The following is a 24,227-nucleotide window of genomic DNA, read 5'->3' as shown; positions in this document are numbered from 1 at the left end:
AGCAGTACTTTTAACAGCGAGCTGTTTCTCTAGCCTCACGACCTTCATTTCTTCTGGGCCATGGCTTCTCACTGAGCTTAAGTTTCATGAATTCGGCAAGGCTCCCTGGACAACCAAGCTCACCGGGTTGCATGTACACCTGGTTCTTCCACAGGTGCTAGACATACAAACTCGGGACCTCATGCTAGTGTGACAGGCACTTTAGCAACGGAGGCATCTCCCAGCCCTACAGTATCTTTAACATTGCTGCTTATTTGTTGTTGTTTTGTAGTCAATCAGATCAAACCCAGGGGCTTGCAAATGCCGTGTAGGTGTTCTAAATACTAAAATACAACCAAGCCTTACATAACTTTTGTTAGATATGATATTGTTCCTGTTTTTTTTAACCTCTCCCATTTAATAACCTCCTTAAAAAAATCATACATGTATAAAAAGAATCTGCAATTAAGATTTTATTTCATCCATATCACATGTAACAAGTGCAAGTTATTGTACAAATACTGACCACGACAAAGAAGGGGGGGGAGTAACAGTAAAAAGCTCATTTAGCAGATTCATGCAGAGAAATGAAGAGGACATTGCAGATGTCACGGACCCTGTTTACCTTGAATCATGACAAATGCAAAGGACTCCTACTATGGCACATCAAAGGAAGTCCTACACCAGAAAAACATTTAAGAGTTTACAGAAAGAGGTGGGACTTTCCCCAGAGTTCTGACAGCATGCTACTAAACTTTTCTATTTTTAAATCAGTCCTTGGGTAAATGTCTAATCGTGGAATTAGAAAGCACATCCAAAGACTGACACAATATTTTACCTTCCCCTTAGAAGTGCACGCTTACAAACGAAACACTGCCAGCTATGAGTTTATAAATAACCACGGGCTCTCCTTTTAAAGTGCATCCAGATGCTTAAAAATCAAGGCAAAATATTTTATAGGAAAAGGAATCTTTTCCTCATGGGAGGTTCCGGAATCATGGCTTCGGGAACCACCTTCTCAGCCTGTGAGCATGGAGAACTCTGTGTCTGTTGGTGTGACGGTCACACCAGGTCTGTGCAGTCAGATCCTCTCTGTGATTCTCAGTTCACTTGGAGGAAATCCAGAGGACCTGTGGGACGGATGGGAGCTCTTGAAGGGTTAGTGTTTCCAGCAACCAGTGAGTCCTCTTCGGTAAAGCACCAGCTACCTCCATGTCATTTACAGAGATGCACACAATGACGTCACAAATCAAAGTCCCCATCAGCATCCCTTGGGATATGTAACTGCACAATCCTCTGATGCCAACGGCTGGAAACACAGCGGCACCATGATGTACAAAATTGATTCCGTCCAGATACACTACTTCCTTCAAATCTAAGTAGGTTTATATAGTTTATTCTTCAATTCCATTCTTTTATGTACATTTTTTTTTGGTAATAATAACGGTAAAGATGCTGGTGAAAAGTACTTTAACAATTCATGATGCGTGCAAAAGTAAAAACATGGATTTAAAGAAAGGTTGTATTTACAACTCTTCAGTCCCAACAGAGGATGACACACAGTTAGGCAATATCGTGACTCACAACGTTGGTTATACTTGGCTAATGCTGCAATTCCAAATATGGCACAGGGCGAACGTGACTGACACCAGTCCCAGGCTAAACCCAGCCAAGTTCAAAAGATTTGGTTTAGGTTGAGATTCAGTTATATAAAAAGGTTCTTGAAAGTATTGAAAAACAAACAAACAAAAAGAAGGTATACATGAAAGAGACTCCGATAATGTTTACAAAATGCCAAAAGTTCTGATTTCCCCATCCATAAATAACGAAGCTCCCTTCCCCCACCCTCCTCCCACATCCAAAAAAAGGTAAGTTTACAAAGGTAAGTTTAGCTCAGTGAGCGGAACCAAAAGGCGACCGTTGTTGGGCAGTTGCTGGTAAGAAGCTCAGGCATCTCCTAAGAATATGTACGCAGCTGGAGGGACAGATGTGGCCCCGGAGTGCTGCTCCTGTGAATCCTGAAGCCTTCTTTCTCACTCGGAGCTGGAGCTGTCCTTGTGCTTTGAAGGAACATAATGGACTATAAAGCAGAAGCCGATGGCGCCAAGATTCACCGTCTTCACAGTTCGTTGTGGGAATTCTTCTCCGCGGCTTTGAACATCAGAATAGAATTGAAAATTTTGAGAGCTGGGCCCAGCTTGATGCTCATAATTTTAACAATGTCTGTTTGGGTCATGAGTAAAAAGGCTTCTCCATCAATTTGCTGGAATAAAGGGGGGAAAAACAAAGGAAGGTGGATTAACCAGAGGGAGTATTGGAATATTCAAAGCTTTATGCTGTATTATCAACTGAATTCTTTATATCAATACTAACACAGCACACACAGGAGCTCATGAACACAACATTCCTTTTTTTTTTGGTTTTTTTTTTTTTTTTTTGGTTTTTGTTTTTTTTTTTTTTTTGAGACAGGGTTTCTCTGTGTAGCCCTGGCTGTCCTGGAACTCACTCTGTAGACCAGGCTGGCCTCGAACTCAGAAATCCGCCTGCCTCTGCCTCCCATAGTGCTGGGATTAAAGGTATGTGCCACCACTACCGGCTGAACACGACACTCCTGATCTATGGGTTTGTCTTATCTAAAACCAGCATAGTAAAACTCAATTATCTGAAATCACTGTCCACAGGAGAAGGAAAAGTGTCCGTGCCTACTGATAATTTAAAACTGTGTGTGTGTGTGTGTGTGCGGCCAGAGTTCAATTTTGCCTGAGGCAGGGTCTCTTACTGAACCTGGGCTTGCCTCCAGCTCAAACCTCCAGCCCGAGTCCCAGGATTCCCCCTGCCTGTGTCTCAGTGCTCATTTTTTACAGTTATGCGCTGCCACGACTGGTTTCCTACAGCAGTAGTGGGGAGCCAAAGGTCACAATGTTTATGCTGCAAATACTTCCCGCACCAAGCCATCTTACCACGCCCACAAACCCACAACCTTCTTGTGTTCTTCTCAATTAGGTACTGAGTCAAATATATAATTTGTTTGTTTGTTTTTAAGTTATAGAGATAACAATGCTTCTGGACACAAAATAAATTTGAGCAAAGAACAAGTTACCCATGAACACCTAACAGATTCCCCCCTCTACCTGTGAAGCAAAACAATGAGAAAGACAGGCTCGGCCATAATCAGCCTCCATAGACAGACAACCAAGAGCCCGTGAGGAATGTGAGGTATTAAACTAAAGCCATGCAAATGCTTTCCTTTCTGGGCCCCTCCTGAGATGAAAAGTGTCATTACAAAATAGGACAGCTTGAAGCTCAAAGCCAGGACGTGATGGAAATGAAATTCGGTTTAGTGTGGGGTGACAAACAGAAAAGGTATTGTTTTTAAAATAGCTTTCAGCCTTTAGGGAACTGCAAGGTCGTACAAGGCATTAATTAACTTTTCCCTCAGTTTCCCTATTTTTGAACTATTTTGAAGAAATGGCACATGCTGTGTTTTCTGCCTCAGAGTAACTAGAAGCTTTAGCCATCCCGAATGGTTAATGGCAGCTAAACCGTGTCTTCTTCAAATTCTTTCTGTTGTTTTGGTTTTGTTTTGTTTGTTTTTTGAGACAGGGTTTCTCTACACAATCCTGGCTGTCCTGGGACTATAAACTAGCTTGGTCTTGAACTCACAGAGATCCACTTGCCTCTGCCTCTAAAGTGCTGAGATTATAAGTATTCACTACCACGCCAGGCTGAAAATTCTTATACAATTTTTATTTTTATTTTATGTGTGTGGGTGTTTTGCCCTATAACATGTGCCTGTGCACCACACGTGTGCAGAGGGCAGCAGAGGGTGTCTGATCCCCTGGGACTGGCGTTAGTTACAGCTGGTTGTACACCTTCATGTGAGTGTTGGGAATGTACCCTGGGTCCTCTGGAAGAGCGGTGCTGTTAACCACTGAGGCATCTTTCCAGCCCCTCTTTTGCAAATTCTTATCTTGACTTCCTCAGAATTGGAGCTTATTTGGAAATAGTGTCATTTCAACTGTAAGTAGTAATTGGCTAAGTTAAGGTCACACAAGGTGAGCTGAGCTCTGGGTCCAGGAGGTGAATCTGGAAACACAGACAGACACATAGGAAAACAGAAAGATAACTATCTATAAGCCATCCATAGGAGAGGCTAAAACAGAACTTAGAGGCTGGTTTTCTAGTCTTGCTTTGAGAACTGTGAGATAATACATTTCTACTATTTATGATACTGTGACATGCTTTGCCATAGAAGCCCCAGTAAACTATTGCAATCCTGAATTCCCCAAAACTAACTAATTACAAGCTTATAAGTAAGTAGCTGAGTTTCTTTTCTTTTTTTTTTTTTCTTAAATCTTCCTCATTCCACTAAATATAGAAGAAGAAAGGGTTATTGAAGTGACTCACTGGAAAAGCTTGACAACATGAGTTTCTCTCTGGAACCCACATGAAAAATAGGATGGATCTATGTGGTCCTTTAACTTCCACCTATATTCCTTTATTAAGAGAACGAATTACAACAAATACTGGGAATGATGTGGGGCAAGAGGAGCCAGTACTCATGGCTGGCAACAGTGAAGACTGGCGTTGCCCTATTGAAAAATCAGTGTGGAAGTTTCTCACATCAGAGCTAAAAATATAATCACCCTAAGACTCAGCTATGAGACCCCCGACTAACTAAAAGGATGCTATCCTATCGGAGATCTATGTTCATTTAATCTATGTTTATTGCTGCTAATGTCTATATATCAACAATGTAATCGGAAATTAAAATGCTGGACTTGCATACAATGAACTCTTATTTGGCCACAGCAAAAGATGGAATTATTATAATTTTCAGGAAAACCCACTGGGTGTGCAAATTAAGTCAAGTAACCTAACTCAGAAAGCTGAATACCGCATGTTCTCGAAGATACAATCCTAGCTTGTGATTTGAAGAAGTATCAAGGAAGCGGGACGGGAAGGGTCATAGACTTCCTGTGACATGGAAGCTGAATGAGCAATACTGGGGACAGAAAGAATGGGACATTTGGGATTGGGGGTGAGCAGGGAGATGGGGGAACCTGGATGGGGAGGCATTAGCCAACTGGGGACAGAATGGGACATTTGGGATTGGGGGTGAGCAGGGAGATGGGGGAACCTGGATGGGGAGGCATTAGCCAATGGTATACATGAAAAGGCCATAAGGAAATTTGTATACGAATTTGAAATAAATAAATATTTTTTTAAAAATGATAGTCTCAGAGGTAGACAGTGATAAATTCCTGCTCTTACACGGATTGCTAAGACACAGGTGAGAGCTAAGACTGCTCCTGGCTTCAGCACAACTCTCTACTCTGAGCATTAGGTGGAGTTCCTGTTGATATTGTGAAGATGATAGGTAATATCTGAAATTAAAGTAATGAGAAATCTTATTTTATCAAAACACTGCCAATGTCTTCCTTTGATTTATTTCGGTGCTACAAACTAATTAAGAACATGCCAATGAGTTTTGTGGGGAGTTTTATGACATGTCTAGGGTTAGTGTATGTGATCAAGAAATACTTGGTACGAGCTTTCCTTTGGAGCTCCTGTGAGACATTTTAATCCAGGTGGTTAACGCTGCTTGTAATGCCACCACACGCCAAACGTCTACTTTGATGGAACTCATCTCCTGACTGTTAATTTAGCACATTTCCCCGCTGCTACATCTCTGTGCTTTGTTCCCATCAGGAAACATATTACAATATAGTGAGATACTCACCTCATCCTTAAACACCTTTCCATGTTCTTCACACCCAGGCAAGCTCTGAATGAATTCTGACACCTGCCAAAAGTAATATCAAAATTCCAAGATTAAAAAAGAAGAAGCTGGGATCCACACATTGCAGGTTCAAAAATATTCGAACCATATACCTAATGCAATTCCCTCATGGTAAAATTTCTCTCATAGGGGAAACAAAACCCTGAAAGATTAAGCTGTTGGGGTTTTGTCTAAGCTCCACCCCACACCTACCTGGCAATAGCCAGGTATGCCCCGCCTCAGAGATCTGGCCCACTATAAGAGGGGCTACTTGCTCCTCCTCTCCCTCTTTGCTCTCTGCTCTCCCACATTCTCTCACCTCTCTGCCCCTGGGGCTCTTCCCCACTCCATGTGGTCATGGCCGGCCTCCACCCCACTCTCTCTATTCTCTCTGTTCTCTCTCTCTCTCCCTCTCCCCTCTCTCTGCCTCTCTCTACTACTAACTCCCATCCCCTACTCTGAATAAACTCTACCACTAACTCTCATCCCCTACTCTGAATAAACTCTATTTTATACTATGCCTGTGTGTGTGTGGTCCCTCAGGGGCAGAGGTACCCAGGCAAGGGCTGGCCTGGACACCTTCCCCCACACCGCCTAGCCACACTCACCTAACCCCCATACTCTTCCCTTTTAAGCCCTTTCATAAGCACTACCTGCAGTCAAAGCCTTTACTCACACTCAAGATGCCAATACCCTTGCAGATGGTCCTGCAGACAGAATATGGTAACGAAATCGAGTAGCAAAAGCAAACATACCTCGTCTGTGCTCCATTTGGAAACTCTGCTAGCTGGGATTCCAGCGACGGTTGGAAGAAGCTTGCTCTGCTGCTCCCAGCGCAAGGGCAGACATGGAATTGGGGGCTTGAAGGAAAGGAATACAGCAGAGCGGCGCTGGGCCTGCTGCTGGCTGGGCTGGGCCTGTGGGGCCTGCTGAGGCTGCTGGGACTGCTGAGGCTGCTGGGCCTGTGGGGCCTGCTGGGCCTGTGGGACCTGCTGGGCCTGTGGAGCCTGCTGGGCCTGCTGGGCCTGTGGAGCCTGCTGTGCCTGCTGAGCCTGCTGTGCCTGCTGGGCTGGCTGGGCCTGCTGGGCCTGTGGAGCCTTCTGTGCCTGCTGAGCCTGCTGGGCCTGCTGGGCCTGCGGAGCCTTCTGTGCCTGCTGAGGTGGTTGAGCATGTGGTACTTGCTGTATTTGCTGAGGAGGCTGAGTTTTCTGTACGCTAGGGGTATGCTCTTCCCGAACAACTGGTAAATGGAAAAAAAGAAAAAAGGAAATCTGTGTCTGAAAGGCAGCTGGACAGCCCCAATGATACCAGGGATGTGGACAATGTCACGCTCATCGAGTCATGATAGTTTATTGATGTTTGCCATGATAAATAAACGCTATTTTCAATTTACACACGCTATTGATAGCTATTACGTGCTGCTCAAGGGTGCCTCTTTAGTGCTCAAGATAATTGTGCCTCAGAACAGAACTCCACCCTTGAAAAATTCTGTTCTGTTCCCCTATACATTAGATGAAGTAACAGTGCCAATCTGCAGCTGCTGCAGCTCTGCTTACAGGTAGTTGCTTCTTTTGATTTGTCCTGGTCTTGGTTTAATACAAGTTAATTACCATATTGTCGATATATAGTCGTCAACTGTTTAGTTTTTTTAACAGTTAAACGAGAAAATAGAAAACCCATAGACTGACAGAAAATATTTACATTATACAAAGAACAACAATAACAAATAATAAAAACAGCAAGCAAAACCCCAGGCAACAAGAAAACAATAATCCAACTAATAAATACACAAAGGAGATGAGCAGACAATTCACAAAGGAAGAAATAAAGTAGGAAATGAAAACAAAAAATGCTCACGCTGACAAGGCATGAGAAAGATGCAAATCGAAAATGCACCGAGATTTCATCTCACTCTAAGTAGTGTCAGTTATTAAGGAAAAACAAAACAAAACAAAACAAAATCCAGGCACAATGAGGACAAAAAAGAGCTCTTAGACCCTGTGGTGAGAATCCTATGGACTCAGGATGGAGGATTCTTAAAGATGGCCCCATGCTGGGTATTACCTAGAGGACACCATGTGGACACATTAGAGACCCTTGCACATTGGTGTTTACTGAAGCACTATTCACAAGAGCTAGCGGATGGAACCAACATCCAAAGAAGGGGCTGAGGAAAATGTGGTGTGTATGCACGATGGAAATTTAAAGAAAGATGACATTTGTCATTTACAAGAAGATGGATTCACCAATCACAGACGCTATAATACTTTTTCCATATTTCAATGAATTGATATTTTTGGGTTATCTTACTTTTGCTGTATCTCTATTATAAATCAAACATAGGCCGCCACATTTATTTTTCTTCTTTTTAAATTACTTAAGGCAAAAACCAAACATAAGCCATCACAACAATTTTTATTCCTTTTAAATTGTTTAAAACTATTTTCCTTATCAATTAGGGGGTGGAGCTGGATGGAGCTCTGTAGCAGAGTGTTTGCCTAGAAAGTATAAGAACACGGGTTTGACCTCCAATACTTAAGAAAAAAACCAGTGCAGCCAACAGTACTAGAGAAGAGTGTGGCAAGAACCAAAGAGAATCTCTCTGCAAACCTTACATCTGATATTGAACCAGTATGTGATAAAAACTATGAACACGGGTTACAGCTGAACATGTGTTAGTACAAGTTCCTCAGTGTCTGGATCCTGAGAAACACCCTTCTCTTGTTTTCCATGAGGGGAAACCAAACCAGGAATACCTCCACTAAAATGTGAATACTGTGTTCCAGTTGTTTCTATTTACTTTAACATATTCTGTGGTGTGCGAGAGTCAAACGCATTGTCCAATGGATTCTAGATATTTCACTGTCATGGAGCTATGTCCCTGGGCTACAGTGCAATATGGTTCTTGACTATTTCTGGCAATAACCAACAATGACATGGTAATGTAATGGCTACCTTTGGCTTCCGCTGATGTCTTTACTTCATTTTCTTTTCTCCTTTCAGAATCTTCTTTGCCATTATTGGCATGCTTTTCCCTGAGAAAAATAGCTACGTCAATATCTTATGACAGAAGAATTTTAGAGCATTTCAGAACAGCATCTTAGCAACTGTTTTTCTTAAAGACTAAAGCAACTGATACCAACAGCAGACATAAGAACTCACTTTCTTCATGGCCACTTAGGAAGGTTTTTAATGGTGAAAATTCTATGAAAACGAAACACTCAGGAAGACATGACTCCTATATATTCCAACCATGGCTTGGAATATACCTTCAGGAAGAATAACACTTGTACTCGTTGGTAAGATTCAGAATACACCCACCCCCCACCCCCCAAAAAAAGTCTCGAGCCAGGTGGTGGTGGCGCACAGAGAAACCCTGTCTCGAAAAAACCAAATCCAAAAAAAAAAAAAAGTCTCGAGTCTGTATCATGTATTTAATTAAATCACTCTACATTTCTCAGCCTTGAGATCTGGTTGAAGCTGAGACTGGCCCATGGCTTGTATCCCAACACTGGGAAGCTTTCCCTGGTGAGCTCAGTTCCACTGAGCTGAATTCACCTCTTTCTGAGCAGGAGTGAATTAGCTCTTAAACAAACAGGCCTTGAATACTCTAAAATGGAAACAATTCATTAAAACGTTTTATTTGAAACTCTGACCCTGAAGTCAAGGACAAAATTTGGTTCTTTTAAAGTAAGGAGCTGTGTATGTAGTACATAGACTTTTGAAAATAGAAATTTATGGGATTTTAAATTGTTTCACCTAATGTATTCCTTTCTGAAGGTCACAATGAAGCACAGTCTAGTGTTGTGGTGTGGTATCTGGCTGTACAATGTAGAGTCTTACTGATAAGTCTCAAGAACAAGGCAAATACAATTAAACAGATTAGTCTAACACAAAAAGAATCCTTAGCTTCATTGCAAAGGCACATCTCCATTTGAAACTCTGATGTAGTAACACAATGAAACTATCAGAGGCAGCATGCAATAAATGTTCATTACATTTTACAAAGATTACTTTCAGAGTACACATGAAATCTCATTTGAACCCGAGCTCCTGGCTTAGTTTCTACAAAAACATCTTGTAACTGCTGAAGACTAGCACTTATTTGAAAATGAGGAGGAATCAGTTTTAATGCAATTCAAATATTTTCCCAAGACAATCAGAGAACTCCTGATGAAGACTTTGAGGAATCCACATTCCCTTTAGAACATCCTGAACCCGTTTAATCTAGTACTGCGGTAATTCACCAGCTAAAGGTTCTTACTGCACATGAGAGGGTAAACTAATGGTTGACAAAGGACCTGAGGTATTGACTGAAACACCAAAAACAAAACAAAAAACAAAACCAACAAAAAGGCTACTTAAAAATAAGATGTGTGTGTGTATGTGTGTGTGTGTGTATGTGTGTGTGTGTGTGTGGTTTTTTGGAGACAGGGTTTCTCTGTGTAGCCCTGGCTGTCCTGGAACTCACTCTGTAGACCAGGCTGGCCTCAAACTCAGAAATCCGCCTGCCTCTGCCTCCCAGAGTGCTGGGATTACAGGCGTGCCCCACCATCGCCCGGCCTGAAAAACTCTTTTGTAGTCTATGTTCAATACAATGCCAATTATTTATGTCTTAAGATGCAACAAAAACATCTTTCTAAAGGGAACAGAGGTAGAAAAGAAAAATGGTATTTTCCAGCCAAAAAGTTTGTTTATACCCAAATCTGCCAAACTGTACTCCGAAAGAAAAGCAAAATGATCAGTTTTTCAATTCCCAAGTATAACTCATGACTGTTATCAAGTTAGAATCATAGAAACTTTAAAAGTAACCACATGACAGGCCCTCCTATGTTCACATGCTGAATCCTTAGCTTAGGTGGAAGGAGCCCCAGACAGTCTGCTAGAACATAAGGAGTCAAGCAGATGGACAAACAGAACCCGTGTGGTCGCTGAGGTCAACAGAACCCAATAGTGAGCACATCTAGACATGAGGGAGGGGTCGGTCAGCATCCTTACGATCACACTACCAGACAAACACCAGCTGGGTGGCTGTTGTACTTCCCAGGGTTAGGTCTGGTATTTTATACACTGAAACATCATGTCTATATTTACAGGGGCAAGGACAGAACCAGGTCTCCCCAACCCCAAGAATCTATATTTAGAACCAAACTCTTTAATGCTTACACATGGGTTTCTCAAAAATAAAACGCACACACCTCTGTTCCAGGATGGGAAAGATTGTTTCATGCCGCGTTCTCAGCCTGCCCTTCCTTGAGAAGACTCTGCCTGCATGTTCCTAATTACCTAAAATTTTATTAAAATATTTTCTTCAGGGGCCGGAGAGATGGCTCAGCAGTTTAAGAACACTCACTGCTCTTCCAGAGGTCTTGAGTTCAATTCCCAGCAACCACATGGTGGCTCACAACCATCTGTAATGGGATCCGATGCTCTCTTCTAGTGTGTCTGAAGGCAGCAACAGTGAACTCACATACATAAAATAAAATATTTTCTTCATTGGGGGAGCATTATTCCTCTCCTCTAAGAGGTGAGAAACCCCTCTATCCCAAGTTCTGGTACTCTGATAAGTTTCTTCTACAATGAGATGCCATCCTCATTGTAGAATTCCAGCTTCCTGGCACATCCCTCTTCCTGCCTGCTCCTGTGGCACAGTGTGGGCAGATGACGGGAGAACGGAGTGCCCAGCGCATTAGCACAGAGACTAGTGGACACTTGCGGACTGGCCAAGGCAGTCTGTGGAAAGGAGAGAAGACCCAGGAATATGTTCACCTGCGCTGTGGTATGCTGGGGACAGACGAATATGACCATACTACAATTTGAAAATTCTGGGAAAATATGATATTTTCTGTAGCCAAGTGCAAGATAGGCTCTTGACAGATTAAAAAATAATAATAACAGAACCATTCTATGACGATGTTGCTTAGCACAAAAGCTTCTTGACCCAGTCTTCCCGTCACTATTCGCACGTGTGCCAACGGTCTCACTAGAGTCAGAAGCACGAGCTACGGTCACGAGTGTGTTCTTGGTGGGAAACGGACCTTGTTCTGATTTCAGCTCTCATCTAACTAGCTTTGCATGGGCATTAGCAGAAACTTAACTTCCCAAATTCTCAGTTGCACCATTGACAGAATAGGGATAATCAATACTAATGAGACATTTGGAGGACCGAATAAAATGTATGTAGAAAGTGCCTAGCATGTGACCATTCACACAAGCGGGAGCCTGACCCGTGACAGCTTTCTCTGGCTACCATTCCCTTCTCCGTTAGGATAAAATTGCTGTAAAAGTAAGTGGCTTTCAGATACAGCAGGCCTTGAAATAATGGTTTCAGACATTAGATTCAAGACAGTAGAAGCTGATTCACTGGCAAAGCAGATTTTCCCCGAGTCAGACACCTATTTCCCTATAATTTGGCAGCCCATTTTAGATGTCTTACTACTATCTTCCTGAAATCATACCTGGGGTAAATATTAGGGAAACAAACATGGGGCGCTCACGTGCCCAGGAAAACAGGTGGCAACTGAAGACACACAACTCACTTCCTCCAGGGGAGTGTTTTTTTTTTTTTAAATTTAAGAACAATTCCTTACTAGTTATGTCTAAGCCAGCCCCAGTCTACTGAGAATGGCATCGGAAAATATTAAACAGTTCGTTATTCTGCCTCCGTTCAGGGAATTGTTACTTTTAGCCACTTCTAAATCCAACACGGCAAGAGACAAGGATGTGAGATGTAGGTAGAAACATGTTTGGGCTAAGCATCTATAAAAACTGTTTTGAATGCCAAAAAGGTCCTTACCTCTTCATATGACCTGCTAGTACTTTTTAAAAGTTTCTGGGCTAAAGTCATTCACAGATAAAATATCAAAGATCAAGAACCTCAGGTTATTACTTCACCCCCAACACATCTTCTACCAATGCAGATATTTCACAGAAAAAAGAGGGATTCTGTCAAAGGGATTCCAGACAGGTAGTGACTGAAAGACCAGATTACCTCCTATGCCTATGAGTCCACGTTGAGACAAGGAATTTTTAGAGCTAAGCTCCTTTAGTAATAGTTTAGCAATAGTTTTAATGAACCACGGCTCCATAAACAAGATTGAGAGGATGTAAATGTGGCTTACATGATTAAAACTGAAGCATTCTGACCAATAGCCCTCTAAAATTATAATGTAACATGTAGAACAGGGGCTGGCAAGGGAAACTAACAAACGGAATATACAAGTATCAAGGGGGTAGTATCTAGACACCAAAGAAAAAGCCTCCAGACAAATGCATGAACACTTAATTAGTCAATCTCCCCAGGAGACAAAAGTTGCACTCGGTACCCGTGGGGAATCTGAGCTCTCAGCACAGGTTTGCTGTAGAAGACAACAGACCTGACTAACTTTCTTTCTAATGGGAAAGGCTCTTGTGTAGGAGTTAGTGATATTCAAGAGATAAAATGAGATCTGTTATGATATTGTTCTGACAACTCCAAGAACACCTAACAATAACACTCATCTTTTTCTCACATTTTCAATGGTCACCTTGGTGTCACAGTGGGTTGGCATCGGGAGTGTTTCAACTCAAACCGAGGTTCTCTTTGGTGCACACAACAGCTACACAGTTCAGACTCAACCCCCAAGATCTGGGAGACCTGAAAACTCCCAGACTTCCTGATTTGTATCCAGGAGACTTCTAAGTGGAGGAGGCGGCCTGTGAGAGCTTGGAAATGTTGCTCAGAGAGGTGGCTCTCTAGTCCACACCAGGCCCCAGGACCAGCAAACCACAGCTGCCCAACACAGCTCACTAGCATTTTGTAAACAGTTACAATTGTGGCTTTAACTCTACTCTGCTTGGTGTAAACATTTCAAAATTGTGCTCTCTCTCTCTCTCTCTCTCTCTCTCTCTCTCTCTCTCTCTCTCTCTCTCTCTCTCTCACACACACACACACCATCAGGCTCCATGCTATCCCATTTCCCTATCTGTTTAATAGGGTATAGATGGGCTTTTAGTATTACAGGCATTTCATGGGAAAAACAGAAATCAGATTGATGGCAGTGATTTTTCTACCAAGCACTCCTTAATTCTCAGAATAGAAGCACGAGGCCTACAACTAAGAAGCCATTTTAAGAGCCTATAATGAACTGCAGACTGAAATGTTTCATTAAATTAAATTTAGCAGTGGCTACTTGCCTTACAGAGTAATAGATACAATTGCCAGGCATTTTAAGGATGCTTTATTGTGCTTCTATGATTATATCTAAGCAGGTTTAGGCAGAATGGGGTTTAAACACTAAAAGATTCTTTAATAGAGATAGCATCTGATTTAGGCGAAGGAACGCACAGATGCGGACAGACTTGATGAGAATCATACTACTGTTCCTTTCCAGTGAGTACCTATAATAGTCATTTCCAAAATCCAACCAGGCCATGGAGGGATGTTTCTTACTGGCTTGCTTCCTCTGGCTTGCTCAGCCTGCACTCTTATAGAACCCAAGAGCACCAGCCCAGGGGTGGCACCACCCACGATGGGCCCTCCCCTCTTGATCACTAATTGAGAAAATGCCCCACAGCTGGATCTCATGGAGGCACTTCCTCATCTGAAGTTCCTTTCTCTGTGACAGCTCCAGCCTGTGTCACGTTGACACACAGAACCAGCCGTGCACTCACTAAGCTGCTCAGGTGGGTCTGGAACTAAGCAATTCTCTGGCTTTGCCCTCACCTGAAGCTTGGTGCTTGCTACCACTGCCAACTTCAGTTAAGCAATCAAGGATCTTAGGAAGACAGAGTCTTTGACCTCTTGGTCAAGTAATGTCATGACCGATGAAAGGGTTCATCCAAATATGGAACTCTGCATTGTTTTGCAGGAAACCAAGTGGTTTTCTGTTTTGTTTTTGAGGCAGGATTTCATGTAGATCGGGTTGGCCTTACACTGTGTAGTTAACCTCCTGATCTCCTGGCCCTAACTCCCAAGTGCTAGGATTCTGGGAGTACATCACCAACCTTGCTAAGTCAGGTATATTTCTACCACAGGAAAATATTGCCACCAAACGTAAAGCATATAAGGCAACAACTTAACCAATGAGGAGGGTGTTTCTGAACAATGTAAGAATCATTAATTACCTGGTTTCAGGAGTCAAGGAACTTTCGTTGATGTCTGTCCTTCTACTTCTTGGGTATGTGGGAGGAGAGGGAGACGTGTCAGCACTTAGGCGGTCTGGGAAGATGCGGTCTTTACTCAAGTTGATTTCTGAATAGGGACAGTTGGCACCACTAACAGATTAAAAGAAAAGAAAAAAATGCACTCCCATTAGATTGTAATTCTATTGATTAGAATTGTGTGCTAGTGAATGTAAGAGTCCAAAGTTGAACCAAGTATGTTAGCGTGCATCACATACTCACAACATAAATGCAGGGCTAAGGATACAGCAATAAGATATATCTTTCCAGATAATTTAAGTCCATTCTGATAGAAAACATATCTGCACTTTATTTCAAGAAGGATTCTGCTGCAAGCATTGAGATGAGGCACAGTCAGAGGTTTCATCTGTGCTTCTTAAAGGCAAGGCCTAGGCATATCTCTGGGAATAATCAGCTGCAAGAAATATCCACTCTTGGGAGATTTACTGCTATTTAATTTCCCTTATAATGCTTACCAACTTTCAATGTCCCCATGGAACACAACTACCCCTGGGACTGCAGTTACAGCAGATTTCCCAGAGGACACGCAAATACTTTAAAACTAATTCTAACCCTGATGGGTAAATGGGGCCGTGGGCTAAACTTTTCTACTACATTTAGAATTTAGATGTTAAACTCTCAGGTGCCATGAAGTAATAACTCCTGAGACCCAGGCAGAAGAAACTAAGGTCACTAAGTGTTAACTTGGCATTAGCTAGCAGATGCCTGCCTGGCCTGGACCTTAGCATTTTGATCTCTTAGGCATCTGGGCACCAGGTTTTCTGATACATGAAGCTCTCACACTGACTTCCTGTCTTGCCCCTTTGCTGTGAGAGGCCTTCTTAAGTCTGGAAATGGTTTAAACATTAGGTACATTATATCGGTATCTTCTCTGCTGCTGTGTGGCTACCTGAGGGGAAAACACTTTCTTCACTGCTGATTCAGTTCAGGGAGGGTACAAATGCCCACTGAAATCCTATTCATACGTCACCACGAATCATCATCGGCAATTCTCCCTAAAACCATCAAAAATTACAGATAACCAGCTCCTCGCAAGCTCTCGAGTCTCCAGGTTAAAGGACGCACCACCAGCTTCACACAATGGAAAACCAAGAAGGAATTTTGGAATGGTCTAGGTCCCCAGTGAAACAGCGCTTATGAAGCCGACCACGGTGTCCAAATTCTTTGAAAACAGCCCTTCACGTCTGCTGTTGACTAAATGAAAAACTTGGATTGTCAGAGAAAAACAAGATGTTGATCACGGGCTCTGTTGCCTAAACGCCCCTCTCTTTGTTTGAAAACAGATTGCCCTTGCTCGTTTGATCAGTTGAAAGAGAAATAACGTGGCCTTCTGAAGAAATTCCCTAATGAGTGAGAAAACCTGCTCTACCAAGGCAGCCAGCCACGTGGTGGTCAGCCACAGATGTACGCTAAGCCTCTCTGCCTTCCAACCCCGAGGAAGCCTCCTCCTCACACCTGCACAGTGTGGAGAGGAATGCCAGTTGGCTCCTGAGGTGAGAGGCGATGACTGAAGGTGATGTGGCCACACATAGCCGAGAACCACAGCAGGACGAGAAATGCTTCAGGTAGTGCCTGGTAGTGCCTGGCATCGCGCTCTGTGATCTCATCCATGCACACTGTTGGAGACCGGGCTTTCATTTGAAAATGAAGATGCCCAAAAGATTCCCCAGCATGTAATAAGGATACATGTTCCACTATGTTTATAGCAGCCCCATTTATAATAGCCAGAAGCTGGAAAGAACCCAGATGTCCCTCAGTGGAGGAATGGATACAGAAAATATTGTATATTTACACAATGGAATACTACTCAGCAATTAAAAACAATGAATTCATGAAATTCTTAGGTAAATGGATGGAGCCGGAGAACATCATACTAAGTGAGGTAACCCATTCTCAAAAGATCAATCATGGTATGCACTCACTAATAAGTGGATATTAACCTAGAAAACTGGAATACCCCAAACATAATCCACACATCAAATGAGGTACAAGAAGAAAGGAGGAGTGGCCCCTGGTTCTGGAAAGACTCAGTGAAGCAGTATAAGGCAGAACCAGAACAGGGAAGTGGGAAGGGTTGGGTGGGAAAACAGGGGAAGGGAAGGGGACTGATGGGTCTTTCGGGGAGTAGGGCTCCAGAAAAGGGGAAATCGTTTGAAATGTAAATAAATATATCAATAAAAAATAAATTAAAAAAAAAAAAAGAGTCCCCAGGGGACTGATCTCCTTCCCCAGCATTCATCTACATAACCTCGGGAGCAGTTCCAAAAGAGTGCTCACTTGACGGATTAAAAAAAAAAAATGAGGCTTCAAAGAGGACTTGAACAGTGTCCCTTGGACCTTGGTGGAGTTTGATCATAGACACTAGCTCTTTTTAAACTGCTACACAATATTGGTAAATATTAGCCCAAATTTTTTTGGAAGAATTTCCTCATTTCTAATCCGTGACAATGAAATTGCTTTGAAAGCACCATCAAAGAGCTGCGGCTGCCCGCCTCTTGCCCTGCACACAGCACCGTGTGGCCGCTTTCTCTGCCAGGCAGGGTTCCAAGGCTTCTACGGGAATCGATTCTTTCACCACGGCACTCCTACGAATGCCATCGCCATCACCACCTATGTCACAAATGAAGACATTGGCAGGGAGAGGTGCAATACTGTTCCAAGATTCCCAAGGCTTTACCTGATGTCTTTCAAGGCAAGCCAAGCTACAGATGTGAGTTTTTCCACATCTCGTCTCCCACGATCTACCCCTTAGGGTATGAATTACAGTGAAACTCCTAAGTAGCCATGCTTTCAAGGACTTGAGATAACTACCTCTGTGGTTGAAAAGAACAGAGGAGATGCAAGATCTGCAACATCAGCAGAATCAGCAGGTGTTCTGTTCAGTTTTTCTTCCAACTATTATGCCACTAAGTTTTAAAAGACAGCGTGTGTGTGTGTGTGTGTGTGTGTGTGTGTGTGTGTGTGTTGGGATGTGTCCATGTGAGTCCAGAGGAATGAGTTTCCCCATGTGGGTGCAGCTCCAATTTAGTAACTTTTTTAGTAACATGAACTTTGAAAACTCATCAGAGTCTATTACTTCTATGGAAAGAGCAGATTCTCATCGGCCTTAGCAAATTCTCTTGTTTTTCATATACTAAACTTTTAGCAACTAAATGTTGGTAAGGTTTGATACCTTGGGGGTTGTGTTAGCATTCCACTACGGGGTTCATCTCTCCTTCTCATTCATTCTCTCCCTCTTTCCCTCCTCCCTTAACTCCTTCTCCCCTCCAGTTATTCATCCAAAGTCCTGTCAGGAAAAGACATTGTAGATCCCATGGGACTCTTTAGTATGGAGCAAATATTGGCAAATTATTGCAGACCAGCCACTTGACAGATATTTGCCCCCAGAGTCTCTTGGGAGACTCTTTTCCTGAATGCAACAATCTCCTGTTGAAATTGTAAATAAAATGGGCTGCCTTATCCACTGCTGTTCACTGTTGTACTAAAACCCTGTTAGTTATAAATCTCTGTCCTTAAACGACTAGGCCACACATCTAGTTTAGGCGCTTAGTAGTCACTCTCACACACTACTGACAAACATACAAGCGAAGCTATATCGAGTGACCGCTCTGTACACGAGCCTGATATAGATCAGTAGACCTGAAGGCCGGGCTGGGCTGAATTCTGCTTCTAGCAATGCACCATTTACGGGCACTTGCTCAACCGCCCAAACTTTCCCTCATAGGCGGTGTTCAGTTCATAGGCTTGCTGGGAGGGCTCGCTATGGTCGGTCATACATGAGTCCTTTGGACAGTGGTTATGGCGGAGGAGGCCAAACATCCTGCACATTATTATTAACTTAGGAACGAGATATTTCCACTGTGTAAGGAAAGGTCAACAAAAATCAAGTGATATGAAAAACTCCAAAAAACATCCTTGGCAGGGCTCTAATCCTTGCAAACGTAGCTAGAGTCTCACTCGATGCTACTCACCCTCCCCCCATGTGGGGGATGTGGGACCCATCTTCTGTACAGCCACCGAAGCCCGTGGACACCAAGCAGGCACTCAACAGTATGTGAAAGCTAGGTGGATGGAGGCCGAATGAGAAGCAGTTTGCGCATAGGCATCCACTTACTAATTTGTAAAACACTCCATGGAATCCAAACATATTCTTTAGAGGCTGCTGGAAATAACCCCTCTTGTTTAATTTCTGAAAGAGGAAATTTTATACCTCCGAAGGCAACAAATCTATAGCACATCTACTCTGTAACTTCAGCTCTCTTAACCCCTCGTGGGTTCTCCCCATGCTTTGACCTCTAACACAGACAAGAAAAGAAGGCTAATGGTGAGCGCCCACTTATGCTTTCTCCCAGAGAGAGGGAGTCAAGCATTCCGGCTACCGAAGATCTCCAGAGATGAGAATTCCACAGCACACATCCAACTCCTTTTTTTTCCATTCACATCCAACTCTTAATGATCATATTTCAATATTAAAGGTTGCCACCTCTAAGTATGTTACCAAGTGCATATGCTGCTTATAACATTCCTTAGATCAGCCATCATTTGTAATCTTCAGAAATACTACCGAGCAATCCTAGTCAAACCAGTCTTTTGCAAATGTGCTCGTAAAATCATCCTTGCCAAAAGAGCAACTTTCTCTGTTATCTGCGTAAAGAATGCAAGTTTTGATTTATTCAGTTTCTCAGTAAATTAATCCGAAGAGAATTTTCTCATTCTGTTTTCCTAAGCACAGCACTCTCGGCAAGGACAGAAATAATTGCCAGTGAAATGAGCCTTTCAGAGACGAGGTATGCTGCGGAGGGAGAGCTAGTCCACAGTGGATGGATGAGAGGGAAAATAGGCTGGGCTTGCTAAGGATTAGCTCCTGCCAAGGAGGCAGCCCTGCACATTGTAAATTGTACGACTGTCCAAGGAGTGTAGAACACCTGTGCCCAGGCTGGGAAGAGTGAGCAGCAGAGCCTGGTGCCACCATTGGTTCTCCTGGCTTTCTTTTTTTCTGTCCATAGACCCAGCTCACCAACTGAGCACAAGACAAAGTAGCTACATCTTGCAAGCACAAGACTATCAGCTTTGTGGTCAAGCCTTGTCTTTTCAGTTATAAACTATACTCTCCCACTCTTTCAAGAGAATGAACATTTCTCTAGCATGGTCTCGATTATTCTAGAAGTTTCCTTAGTGCATTTCTGCATATGTTATTCTGCGAGTCTTCCCATAATTCATCCCTTCTAATGACAAATATAACACCACCTGTCACACTCAGTCCATCAAGAAATTCCCCAAGGACAACCACTAAACTGTGGGAGCAGCAGGGCTGGGAGAACCTAAGGGGAAGTGTTGCAAGATGTTTCCTATCCATTCACATTGAGGCAGTGAGAGGCCAGTGATTGGAGGGGAGAGAGGAGGAGGAGGAGCTAAGGGACGTGAGGGGAGGAGAGAGAGGCTCGGTGGACCAGACTAGTGGAGCAGAGGGGGAGACGTGGATATCCAGATAGCTTCAGATGTATTTCTGGTGTTTTGGAGAGGTTAGAAATATTGGCATAAGACTTTATCATTGTAAATTGGCATTATGTAATTGGGAGTTTTATATACATAAAGATTGTTGGCTAACTATTTAAGAGTCATGCTTTACCAGGTTATTTGGGTGCAGAGCAAGATCCGCCAGGACTTCATCATGGTAAAGGAGCCTGTTGGGGTGGTACCATTTTTAATTATTAACCGAGACAGGGAAGGCCACCATGATGAGTGCCAGGTGATGTGACATGGTTGTCTCTGTAGGCTTTACTGCCACACTTAGTTACTTGGACCTAAGGCCAATGAGTCTATGCACAGTGCTATATAGTGGGTTTCATTCCAGAGCCAAGAACACATTTTAAATAGCCAACCGTATCCCAACAACATGTCAGTAGTTTCCCAGTTGTTTTTTTTTTTTAATTCTTTTCATAATTAGAGGAAATTGCCTCCAGTCTAATGAACACTGTGGGACTATACAGCAGATGACCCAAAGATCATCATTTTAATTGTGATTTTGTATCTAATACTTAAAATGATGTTGTGTAGTCAAGTGTCTAAGTGTGGGGCGTTCATGTAGCAGGGCTGTGAGGGGCACTGAGATGGAAAAGATCAAGACGAGACCCATCAGATCCCCTCGCCGGTGGCCAGAGCAAACAAGTTATTATGCACATGGAATACTACCCTGTTTTTGTGGGCACCACAAGCTTCTCACTTCCCTTATAGCTCGTGGGAAAGGAACAGTTCCGGTACCAGGGCGCGGTCCTGAAAACTGGCCGACGCATTCGGCAACAGAACAACCTCCAACATGAAGCAGGTGAACAGTCAATAAATATTACATGTTCTCACTGAAAAGAACTGTTCTTCAAAAGAAGCCACTGAAGAAAAAGGGTTTCCAAAATCAGGATGGGAGAGTTTTGCACACTTGGGAGCCGCATCCTGCACTCAGCCTGGTGTTAGCAGCTGAAAGGAGATTCAGCTGCTTTCGTGAGGCAGAGCTAATGGTTCAGAAGATATCTCCTCCAGGAGAGTTTAAATTAACGCTGTATCTTTGGTTTGCAGCCATGCAAGTGGCAAAAAGGATTTAAAAAAATGGTGTCTGCAAATGGAATCATCATTCTGTCTCTGTGTACTTTTTATTCTGGAACATAATGAATTTTTTTTTTTTTAATAAAAAGGAAGCTAAGTAACACTTGGAGATGCAGAGATAGTTCACCGCACCCAGTGAAAATAACACACCAATTTCACAATTCTTACTAACTCTTCGAGAAGTAGGTAGCTATGTTTCTGAATGTTTTTCATGTTATAGGGAGGACACGCAGGTGCCGTCACATGCTGCGGAGGTCAGGGACCACTTTCAAGAGCTGCTTCTTTCTCTCCTGTCGTGGGGACTCAGGGTGGAATTGAGGATTTCAGGTTCAGCAGCATTTACCTACTGAGGCACCTCACTGAGCTGCAGTTTCAAAACTTTTAAGAACCACATTCATAACCCCATATGTACTAAATAAATTAGAAAGTTTTCTCAATGAGTAATCTAATTAGCATGTTTCACCGTTTGCACTGATAATACCGCCATTTTAATTCACACTCAGATGGGAGATGCTTTTCTCCCTAAAAAGCATCCTGAAATAAAATTGTCAGTATTTAGTAATATTTTTTAAAAATTGTCAAGTATTTCACTAATAATTGTCAATAAATAATTTCAGTAATTGTCAGTAAATAATTGTCAATAAATAATTTCAGTAAAAAACGGTCAAGTATTTCAGTAATAATTCAAAAAATTGTCAGTATTTCAGTAATAGTTTTAAATATCTATGAAGATTCCCAAATCGTCTGAACATCACTTTTCAATTATACTTTTGGTTTTGTTTTATTCTGTTTTAAGTTATGTACAAGTAAGAAAAAATATTGGGAAAAAATACCATTTTTCTGACCATTAAATTCTTACATTTGATGGTATGATTTTCTGATGTTCACTGTGAATCTATAATAGCTTACCTTTTTATTCAAACTATAAAGTCACCCGATCACATCATATTAGGCTAAATAATTTCAAGAGGGTCTGCCCTCATTTCATTATTAATGGCAAACCTCAAATAACTATTTTAGAAGCCATGGATCTGTAAAACCAACCAAGCTGCAAAAAACCAAATAACAAAAACAAAAAGGAAAAACCCAAAATAACTAGAGCAAATCTGTGTTAAACAGTGAATGCGTGTTCAGGAAGACTTAACTTTAGATATAGCCTTCATTTTTGCCCAGTCTCCATGGTAACCACATTTCTTGTGGTTCTGAATATAAAATCAGTTCACATCTGTTTCTTATAGAAGGAAAACATTTTCTACATTCAGGGACAGGCCCCCTCCACAGGACCTGCACAAAAGGCTACACAGCAAGCACATACCTCTGATTGCCCAGGTACCTCGATTTTTTAAAGTGACCAACGCCCCGGCAGCCTAGGGTTGGACAGCCCCCAGTTTCTGACGGCTCCATTAATTCTGCAGAGCCTGTAACAAACGTGATAAAAAAGAGAAGTCAAAAAAGAAAAATATGACAAAGTGGAGCAAAAAGCTAAAGATTTAAATGTGTAGGATGAGAATAGGGTGGGGGGGAGCGGAACAGACAAGAAAACAAAACAAAATTCCATTTTTGAGACAATGTACACTGTAAATGTAAAATGTATACTGTATGGATACTATAATGTAAATGTAAAAAATTACGCTGTTTTGCTCAACACTGTTTCATAAGATTTCCCCTTTGCTTACTTTGTCACAAACAGTTAGTTTTCTTGAATACTAGAATGGTAGATTTTGAAATAACCTTCTTTTGAGGTGTCAGACAACAGAGGTATTCAAGTCTGACTTGATAGGAAAATTCGAAAGACCTGTTATCAAATAACAAGTTGCACGAGACTAATCAATGTGAAAACGTCAAACACTGGATTGTCGAATATGAATACGAAATGCAAGCACCATGTTGGAAGTGCCCGAGCCAGCTAAGTGGCGCAGGCCGGAATGCGCAGAACCATGACAAGCCCCTGCAGCCCTTGTGCATTCCAGACCATGCTTGGCCTCATGCACGTGTGCAGGTGGAGGCCCTCCCAGATGAGGTGCCAAGCTGTCAATGCACGACTATATGCAATTTAGGATTTTCATTTTGCTTCATAAGGGGCACGACACAAGTTCGTATCTGAAATAGTCTCCTCTGGTTTCGAACTTCTCTTTTTCATGTTTTTATAATAGTGATAGTCTTGATGCCTATGTCATCTATGCAAACTATGTGCCATAGTTATTTAACTAATACCTTCTTCCAACAGATTTATTTTAGACATTCTGCAATTAGAAATATATACTTGTGTTACAATGCACCCTCAGTCTGCACAGAGCTCACGATAAACTTACTGTGTAAAGGAGAAACGTTATTAAAAAAAAAAAAGACGCCTGAGTATAATATAGTGTATTTCTCATATTTTTCTCGTACAATGTATATATCCTTTAAAATCGAGATCATGGTATATTCTTCACCCATTCTGGCCCATCTGCTTTTTATTGAATTGAAATCATTGTAGTTGAAGAAACTACAGATTCACATGTAATGTAAATCATAAGGCAGAGGGTGGTCACCTTTATGCTTTCTCAATTTCTGTCAGTGATAACATTTTCAAGGCTACAGTATAAGGTCACTATTAGAATATCTGATACTGAAATTTTAATTATCTGATAAATTATCCTCTAGAAATGAGTACTAATTTCAAAAGGTTATGTTTAGTTGCAAA

General features: G+C 42.2%; 1 protein-coding gene across 11 annotated transcripts in view; it reads right to left on the bottom strand.

The window, feature by feature from the left end:
* Window positions 1-428: 428 nt before the first annotated feature.
* L3mbtl3 (L3MBTL histone methyl-lysine binding protein 3) overlaps window positions 429-24,227 on the bottom strand; it is a 101,391-nt gene continuing 77,592 nt past the window's right edge. For all 11 annotated transcript variants that reach the window (XM_052169307.1, XM_052169303.1, XM_052169305.1 and 8 more), the window contains 6 exons: window positions 22,857-22,959; window positions 14,867-15,016; window positions 8,717-8,796; window positions 6,517-7,001; window positions 5,723-5,785; window positions 429-2,242 (listed from right to left, as the gene is read on the bottom strand). In XM_052169307.1, coding sequence (XP_052025267.1) covers window positions 2,099-2,242; window positions 5,723-5,785; window positions 6,517-7,001; window positions 8,717-8,796; window positions 14,867-15,016; window positions 22,857-22,959 — 1,025 coding nt within the window. In that variant the 3' untranslated portion in view covers window positions 429-2,098. The remainder of the gene's footprint in view (window positions 2,243-5,722; window positions 5,786-6,516; window positions 7,002-8,716; window positions 8,797-14,866; window positions 15,017-22,856; window positions 22,960-24,227) is intronic.

The sequence above is a fragment of the Apodemus sylvaticus genome, chromosome 23 (genome assembly GCF_947179515.1).
Source record: "Apodemus sylvaticus chromosome 23, mApoSyl1.1, whole genome shotgun sequence".
NCBI classification, from domain to species: Eukaryota; Metazoa; Chordata; class Mammalia; order Rodentia; family Muridae; genus Apodemus; species Apodemus sylvaticus.
This window is presented reverse-complemented; position numbering and strand designations above follow the sequence as displayed.